At 37.5% G+C, this 9,892-nt stretch overlaps 1 protein-coding gene across 5 annotated transcripts in view; it reads right to left on the bottom strand.

Moving 5' to 3' along the window:
- The window catches only part of SMIM14 (small integral membrane protein 14), a 54,769-nt gene that overhangs the window by 20,322 nt on the left and 24,555 nt on the right, over positions 1 to 9,892 (bottom strand). For all 5 annotated transcript variants that reach the window (XM_017817878.1, XM_017817797.1, XM_017817963.1 and 2 more), the window contains one exon: positions 4,340 to 4,450. In XM_017817878.1, the coding sequence (XP_017673367.1) occupies positions 4,340 to 4,450 (111 nt within the window). The remainder of the gene's footprint in view (positions 1 to 4,339; positions 4,451 to 9,892) is intronic.

The raw sequence follows: 9,892 nt of genomic DNA, 5'->3' as shown, positions 1-9,892 counted from the left end.
CATATAGAGATCTGCTGTCATCTGCCAAAACTAAGACAGGAACAATTTCCTCTGGATACCACAGAATGTTCTTCACTGTGACTTGAAAAAAACTGTCCCCTTGTCTGACAGATTCTTCCCAACAAAATTACTTGATGTCGTTTGTTGTTCTTCATTCCTGAACTTGGCTCTTCTTGTCTTCTTGTCCAAATAAGTTTTGCAGATGGAAGAGACCGAACAGGAGATAAAATCATGCAAGCTAACAGACCTGTCATTGTCTTTTGAAAACTCTTGTGTATCTGCAGAAGATTTAAAGTCTTGTGGTATTTTCCTTCTATGCTTACTTCCTCTTATGGAAGTTCCAATTATCTGCTATATCCACAGAGTAAACAGTGAACTCAACATACAATAGTCAAATTGTTACACAGCACCAGCAAATCGTAACAGATGGTGTCGTGGGAATTACATACTAGAAATGATATTTATGAAGTCACAGCCAGAAACTTTAGATTTCTAGTGTTTTGTAGGAATATTTAGAGATCATAACATCTGCTTATTATTTACAGTGACCATACTACAGAAATTTACATGTGTGAAATGTTCATATTTTGACAGCAAGAAGAACCCTGAAAAATCCACTTGAGGAAAATGACAGAACATTCAGCAAAAAATAATTCAGCAAAAAATAATTCAATGCCACTTAAGCATGTATATATAAATTCTAAGAACTGTGTGTATGAACAATATCTCCCAGTTAACCTAATAAGCAGCAAAATATATTTTAAAAATATTATGAGCACTAGAGATATACAGTTCATGAACTGTATATCTCTATAAAATCTTCATGGTATTATGAATTAAGAAGATAAAAAGCCAACAAAACAAAGCCCTGATTAGTCAAGCAAAATGAAGGACAGATAAATAATCAAGCCACAGAACTTAGCAAGAGTTGGACTTTTTAAAAACAAGCAACTTTCTTTTGGTAATTTTCTGTGGTGTCGCTAACAGCAGAGAGGAAATAGTGTTTAAATGACAATAGCTTCTCTTTTTTCACTGTATAAGCATTAATTGTACTACGAGATGAACTGAAGTCTGCATTTCAAGTAGAGATTTAAACTATATTTAAACTATATTCAACCACAGGCTGTACTTTGAATGCCAAATAACATTTTCTACAAGTTTCAAAGTAAATAGACCAATTAAATTAGAAGTTAAAAGTATCACGTTGGAAACTAAAATGAGAACTTCAGGTTCCAGAGGCAGACTTTTTGACCTCCTGCTGACCTTGGAATAGCAGAGTCATTCAAATCTCCCATACAGTTAACTCTAACAGAAATCCTGTGTATTTGAATATGTATTTTTAACTCTACACATAATAGCCATGACTGAATACATCATGCCTTCCTTCTTCATTAGCAGAAGCCTTAATTCTTATCAGTTCTAGATAGGTACAAACAAATTAGTCTGTAAAAATTAGCTTACTTTAACCCAAATGCAAGTTAAAAAACCTACATCAATCATAGCGGTTTTGCACAGTGTCATTACTGGATTGAAGGATCCTAAAAGTATATTTTCACACTTGGGCATCTCCTATAAATACATTATTATTCTGTTAAATTTGATCTCATCTCTCAACTTCTGGATTTACAATGCTCAGTCTGGAGATAATTGAAAATACCTTGTTATACAATTTGGTCCAAAAGCATGACAAGTACTCCCAGCTATAACTCAATTCAAATGTGCTCTGATGTGGTTTATACCAATATAGGGTAAAAAAAAAAAAATCAATCACTAAGTAGTATAGGGAACCATTCTGGGCACACAGCATGTTTGGATATCTTTTTCACCCCCACAGACTGAACAGCAACAGATTGTCTAGCTTTCTTTATCACAACGATTTTGGAGTAAAGGTTTTGAGATCCAGCAAAAGAGGTGGTGGGCACCCAGTCTCCATTGAGACTTGTGGGGTTCAGCAACTTTGAGAACCAATGTCCAAGTGTTCTTTTTAACACAAATAGCAAAATTCCTATTATGTTGTGTAAGATTGAGTGACAAAACAACAGCTTGAAAACTCTTACTGAAGTATAAAAGTTACAGATGCAATAATAATGGTTTAGCAAATCTGCTAAAATCATGTGACAGGTTACTTGAGGATAGTCTGGCTGCTGACTGAGACTTCTGAGACTTTTCCATTCTAAATTCTGCTGAACTCCCCTAGCTAGTGATTTGGTCTTATAAATATTTAGGAGCACCTGCTTTGCTTTTTAGGATAGATGAAATCTGGCATTTCCCTTTACTCCTCACAGTTTCAAGTGCTAACTGATCCTTTTGGAAGATGGGTACTGAGCAATAAACTCCATTTCTGCAACTACCCAGGAACATCATTAGACTGCTCTTGGTGACTGCCCATTTGCAACACAGAACTAATGTGTCCCCAAATGATCCAGGTGCACCCACCTTACACTGCATGGAGTAGCCCAGTAGCTGCAGCCACTGATGCAGCCCTCCCACTGAGAGAGCCTGGCCTGGAGTATTTTGGCTCCCAGTGTGGCCTGTGTGTTTTGGAGACAGCATTCTCTGTGCATAGGCCCAGGGGTGCAATGTGAGAACATAATGACACAAGCCCTGCAGTGCTACATTATGGACATGGGTGGTGAACTCTGCTTACTCTGAGCAGAGTAATTCTGGAAAATGTGGTCAGTCAAGCTCCCCAACAGTACACACAGGTACAGCATGTGCCTGGCTTTAGGCTCTTCCTCTGGTATTCCAGATGAGATAGTGTAACAATGCACTCCGAGGCTAATAAAGTGTGGACACTCAAGATCTAACATTCAGCATGAACCAGGACTTTACGAGAGCAACCCACACATCTGCAAGAACAAGTTATATATATACCACTTGCAAAGTGCTGTTTAAAAAGTTTCTTCTTTTGTGGATGAAAGCATGTGGAAGTGGTTTCATTTTAAGGGCAAGCACACAAATTGAGGCGAAGCCATACAAGGAGCAGCTGAGGTCACTTGGCTTGTTCAGCCTGGAGAAGAGGAGACTGAGGGGAGACCTCATTGCAGTCTACAACTTCATCATGAGGGGAAGCAGAGGGGTGGGCACCAATCTTTTCTCTCTGGTGACCAACGATAGGACCCGAGGGAACAGCACGAAGCTGTGTCAGGGGAATTAGGCCAGATATCTGGAAAAGGTTTTTCACCCAGAGGGTGGTCAGGCACTGGAACAGGCTCCCCAGGGAAGTGGTCACAGCATCAAGCCTGACAGAGTTCAAGAAGCATTTAGACAATGCTCTCAGGCACATGGTGTGATTTTTGGGGTTGTCCTGTGCATAGCCAGGAGCTGGAATTAATGATCCCGGTGGATCCCTTCCAACTCAGGATATTCTGATTCTATGATTCCTTATTCCTAGACATATATTCTTTGGAGATTTACATATTAGCTCTACTCTTATCATAGGCTAGTGAATGCCACATTTTCCTGATAATCTTCCTAAAATACTGACAAGAAACCTCTTGAAGAAGGGCCTGATCCTAAAGAGGATGCTCTTCACACATATTGCCTTGAGTAGTTTATGTACTTAAAATTATATTAATTTAGGCCTCAAGAAAGAAAATATAATAAAAACAAATTTATGAATATCGACAAGCAGAAGTACATCAAATGAAGCCGATGTATAGCACCATCTCAAAAAACAGTTTAACCAAATTAGTTGTAATCAAGTTCACCTAAATGCTCACAGTTCATAATTGTTAGTGTTGTTTTAAAAAAATATATACTTTTACTTAGGAAAAAAAAAAGCACTTTGTATCTTATTCTTCAATAGACACTGAACTTAAATTCAATACAGAAACAAAGAAACGTTGCTATTTTACAGGTCACAGAGCAATTTAAAGCAACTTGCTTGAAGTTGCTCAACCATATCAATGACATAGCAACAAACCAAACTCAAAACTCATTGCGTTTTCAATTTCAGAATTTTTTAAAGGGTAGTTTTAAAAATTTAGACATTTTTATCTTGCCATATGAGTACATGGAACCTCAAATGTGTGGCATCACCTCGACATCAAAGAGGTTGCAGGGTAATTCTTTGGTTTTATGCAATCTCAAAAAGGCATATAAAGAAACATTGAAATAGAAACACTGTCAATGCTGTCAAAACGAAGCTCTGGGAAATAAACAGAAAGCTATCATTTGTATGGACTATTCAAAAGCTCATCAGAGAGTTGGATACACAGATTCTAACTGTACATGCTACTGAATAAGCAGAATCAAAAGCATCAGTAACTGCAAATCTGCAAAAGCTGAAGTAATGTCTGAATAACCACCCTTCCAAATATCCTCATGTTATCCTTACCAGATTAATCAGTCTTCTCATTGCATGTTCATGTGAGCAAATGCATTCACAGGGATCAAATCCACCTTCTGCCATGGTTCTCTGGATAAACTTGAACTTGTCTGTGAACACCTAAGAAGAATAAAACAACAATGAACTCTTTTTCAACTGACCTTATTTTCCAGAGACTCACACATCAAGTTTCAGTTCATGTAATGCCAGGATGAAAAAGCAAAACAAAGCAGGGTAATCCTATTATTCCTTTGGCAGTCTGAATGAAGAAGTCTGGTATGTGCAGTTACATTTTGATGTTGCTGAAAGCACTGTCTCACACAGGCTTCCTTAGAGAGCCAAATAAATATTTTGCAAGACTTTGTGTGTCTCTCCTGGGTTTTCCCACATACCACAATGAAATACATCCAAACAAACAAGAAACACAACGATTAAATTTTTGTCTCTCATCTGCATAGTGGGACTCTTAAGTGTATATATACAATTTGAAAGGCCAAGGGAACTTGTACTCTTAAACCTTAATAAACTGCTGGCATTCTCCGTCTAGATCAACGTACAGGAAAATAATTTAAAACCCACTAAGTTCTTTGGTAAAGGAAACAAGGAAACAATCATCCTTGTATAATGAATGCAAGCAGCAGTGGTGCAAAAGTGAATGTACTTGGAAACATGTTAAAAACGGAGCTACACACACTAATTTTAGATCAAAAAACTAGGTCAATCACTTAGCAATACTGAATGGTCAAAGAAGCTGTAATGGACATAGTGGGAAATCAATTCTAGGTTATCCACCTGCTGACACCACTCACACCAGAAATGCCAAGCATGTACAAATGTATCTTTACTATATACCAATAACTTCTCATTGACTTAATTGAGGACCAAAATGTGTAGTAGACTACAAGGCATTTCTACCCTTGTGGTCAAATCAGGGATTGATTCCTCTCAAATAAGGACTCTTGGAGTATATTATAGTTATACAAAACCATACTTTCAAAATATTTCTGTTAACTTGGCATCAGCTGCTACTGTTGCATGAACTGGGGCCCTACTGTGACATAATTGGCAAGCTTAACAAATGCAGCAACACAGAGCAGATACAACCTCTCAACTTCCAAAAACAGGTAGTTTATGAAGGTTCCAGCCATTTGATAAGGGTGTGCTGAATCAACAGATGTGCTCTGCAGTCATTGCCTACAAAAATTACAGCCTTGATCACACATAAGCATTTTAATGTCACTAGAAGAAAGATGTCTATAAGATGTCTTCATTCAACAGAATGTATCACCATAATAGTTCTTCCCTCTTGGGGGAAGAAAGAGAGAGAAAAAAGCAAATGCATTTCAGAAGTCCTTCCCCTGCCATTGCCTACCACTCTTCTGAATAACCCTCTGCCATGGTAGAGAGAGTCAGACAGTAAAAGAAGGTAAGACATATCTGTATCTTCATTATGGAGTTTGAACATCAGTGCCCTTAACTGGCTAGGGTCTCCATTTTTTAAAAATAAAACTGAAAAAGGAAAAATAAAATTGAAGGGATGGAGGAAACACTTTTTGCCCAGATGCTAAGAAAGCAAAATCTGGCAACGTAGTGAGAAAATGAGAAATTACTTGATTATATAGCGTACAAGTAGCCTTGAACAGAAAAACAGGCCTGCGTATTGAGAAGTTCTTCAGTGAAGAGGTGATCAAGAATCAATAACTGGAAGCTGTAACCAACCAGATTCAAAAGAGAAGCAAGGCATACAATTTTACCATTACAGTAACTGATCAGTGCAACAAACTGCCCAAGGAGAAATGGATTTCTCATCACTCAATGTATTCAGATGTGCTTCAGTAAAATACAGGTTATTGAGTACAGGAGTACCCAAATTCAGGTATGTTCTCCAATATAGGGGAGATCACAGCAGATGATCTAATGACTCTTTTTGAGAGTTAATTATAAAGCTACTACACTAACTTTCATGAAATTATCTCAGAACCACTAGAACCACATGACAGCAATAGAAAAAAAGCTTTAACTACACAAGCTCCCTGGATGATACGCCATGCCAAGCAGAATAGCTTTTCTAAAACTAGCTTAGCGCAAGGAACAGATAAAAGCACTGATTGCTAAACAGTGCAAAATGGTTTCTCTGGATATAATGCTGACATCCAAGAGATGATATTTGAACAAGTGAGGTTGAGAAACAATATTTAATCGTAACTTGAAAGAATTTAGGGGTCAGTAACACATCATGTGCAATGTGACAGCAACTAACAGATGAATGCTTATATTACAGAAGACCACAAGAAAACCAAACATCGGATAAGAGTCATAACCAATGAAACCAGGCTAACATTCTTTACAGAGTCTACAACTGAAAAAGATTAGACAATAAATAATAAAAATTAATCTGTCATATAATATTATAAATTTAAGCAGAGGTGTGCTAGAAGGAACTTACCCCAAGGTACTGGGTTGTACATGACCAGTTACCTTAATGAGCTAATTAAAGCAGGATATGTATCGCCAAGGAAAATCCAACCATCCAACCATTCAACAAAAGATCTCACAGGCTATCCCACCTTCACATAGGTGGAATAACCCTTTATCTTTCCGTCCTCCAAGCCTATAACAAACTCTTCCATTGGCAAAGGACCGAAGATTGACCATGTAATTTGGGAACAGCATTAGGTTTTTCCCTGATAAAGATGCTAAAATTGGGTTATTTTATTATGCTTAAAATCCAGGTAGCTAATTCCCCATTATGCGATTACTTTTTTCATGGAACTGGAGGAAATGGAGATTTTACACGTGACTGACCAGTTATAAAGAAGAGAGAAACACTCTAATACTATGTAACTTTGACTTGTAAAATTACACTCTCATGTGTAAGCCATTCGTGGCTTAACTGTATTATTCGTAACACACTTTCAATGCATAAAGTACTAAATATCAACTAAGCTCTATAAACAGATCTTAAAGCTTATTAATGTTTTGTGACTCTGTCTAAGAATAAGAGACCAGGATTTTTATACATTATGAAGCAGGATTTCTTGGCTCCACTGTGTGCTCTTAGGCAGTCTGTTTGTATCAAAATCCTGTTCCAGAATTGCAATGTGCTTCCTGCCTGCCTCCCAGTACTTGCAATTGTCTGATCTCACGTCAGCGGCTAACTTGTTCTGCTCAGCTCCGACCTCTTTGCTGTGTCACACGAGCTCTCCACCTTTTGCAAATACAGTTGTTCTACATACAATCTATCACAGAAAATGGGAAGATGTGCCCTGTTCTTTTCCTCATGACCTGGATAAAGAAAGAAAATGCTTGTAGTTGTCTTTTACTTGTTTTTTTTTTTCCGTATGTTTCTCTGTTTATTGTCACCTTGTTTTCCTTCGAATTTATAGAGTAACTGCTAAGACCACAGCAATTGGTAAGATTAGGATATCAAATACCTGCAAGCCCTCTGGCTGAGAGTTACTTTTATTCTATTTAAAATTACCATATGATTTGGCCATATTACTGCTAGCACAGGGTTTACAAACAGCTGGAAGTCACAGTTGGTAAATATGCCAAAGCTTTCTCTGGTAACAGCTGAGAAGGTATATATTATGGTCTCTAGACTAAGCAAACTGATAGAGAGCACAATAAAGGAGAGAACTAGTAAACATGGACAAATGTGATGTACCATCAAAGAGTCAATATAACCTTTCCAGTCTAAAGAGGCCTAGAGAGACAATCATAAACAGTACTACTGAAATTAAAATACTGTGGTTGGAGTTAGAATTACAGTATTTCAGGAGCAAAGTGGAGGATGGTCTCTGATGATTTAAGATAGAAATAAAAGCCCACCTTTTGACTTGAAATTGTAGGCAATGAAGCCATATTGAAAATATTTCTATTCTGTCATGATTTAAAAAACAGCATTCTCAGTTCTAGTAACTATTGTAAATTGTTTCTTCTTTTATTACCTTCCCTGCTCCTAGCCCTAAAGGTGTGTTATATATTATACACCCTACTATCAGAAACAGAATCTTTATGGCTACACTCTGGTTGGGTGTTTTTTGTACCTGGTGACTGTTCTGTATTTTAAATTATTGCAACGACTATACATTATTTCCCAATATGCTCCTGAGTAAATAGCAGGCAGCTGGTGAGCTCTGGGAGACAGAAATTATACTCCGCCTCACTCCACTCTAATAATTACAAAACCAAATTCCTTTCCATCACGAAGACAAACAAGAATTTTTGCCAATCTTCCATATGCTTGATGCTCTCCAGCGTAACTTGAATATGATGGATGCTGATTAGCAAGATCGCCAGAGTCTACATACTGGTGATCTCTACTCCTTGCTATAAAAGACTGTAAAAGTATTTATCATTCTGGTATTCAAAGAAATGCTCACTCTATATGATACATAAATCAGAGTTACTACAGATTTGTCATGGACTAAACTGGGCATCTTAAGCATCAAAGCATTAAGCTCATTAACCCTTTTCTTTCCTGGATCCAGACACTTTTAAAATGTAGACTATCATCACACAATAAATACAATGGCTGAAGATTTCCTCTGCTAAGAACTACTTTTGGTGTGTTACTATTTTCTTGAAGACTGAAGGTAAGAAAGCCTTGGGAGCAAAATACCTCACAGTAGAGCAGGCAAGTAACAGAATATTGCCACTACTTTAAAGAGAAACAAAACCCTATTCAATTCCTCATTGCTGTTTTTAAGCCAACTGCAATAACTCAGAGCACAATTGGCAAATACCTCTAAGAAGCTATCAAGTTAATTTTACTTCTGAATTCAGTTTGGGAGAAGTGTGTCAGAACAAGTGAAAATATGTATAAAATTTAAAATAAAAATATATAAAGAAAGCAAATTACTTCTTATGCCTCTGCAGGCATTCTGAAAAATTATAAAGGGTTAAAAGAATAAAAGTCATATACAAAAGTCATAAACGACTCACTGCCCAAAAGACATAATGTTCTATTTTATTTTACTGTCAGAGGCAGAAACCCTCTCTCCTATACTCTTCCATCATCTACTAAAGGATCCAGGTTTCCTTAAAAAGAATTTGTTCTCTTGCCTTTTAACCTGCATCTAAGCCATCTTAGCATCTATATTTTCTTGCAGTACCTGACCCTTTTTGTAATTATTCTACTTACAGCATGCCCCAAGTTTGGTTCTTCTGTATAATCTTACCCATCTCCAAATGACCTCCAAGTATTCTCTTCTAGAATCTAAAACAACCTGTACATTGGCCTCATATAGCACAACATAACAGCCTTGCAATCCTGCAGATCACGTCTTGTCCCAAAGAAACTACCAGGCACTGGGACTGTGTGACTATAGTACCCATTGACCCAGGGGGTGAAAATTCGCTTCAGTTAAAACAAGAGACTAAGATGAGCTCTTTATAAAGCTCCTGATCACTGCTTTTATAGGACTCTCTTCTCCTCCTTGGCCCCTCTGTCCCCCTGGATACCACCAGCACTCGAGGGGCAACTGGCACCTCTGCTGACTGGGTAATTCAAAATGCCTTTGGGTACAAGTGGTTACTCCAAAATCTGTTTCTAATCCT

The sequence above is a fragment of the Lepidothrix coronata genome, unplaced genomic scaffold, assembly GCF_001604755.1.
Source record: "Lepidothrix coronata isolate B3197 unplaced genomic scaffold, Lepidothrix_coronata-1.0 Scaffold0, whole genome shotgun sequence".
Lineage (NCBI taxonomy): Eukaryota > Metazoa > Chordata > Aves > Passeriformes > Pipridae > Lepidothrix > Lepidothrix coronata.
The sequence above is the reverse complement of the archived record's forward strand: the minus strand, read 5'-3'. Positions and strand labels throughout refer to the sequence as shown.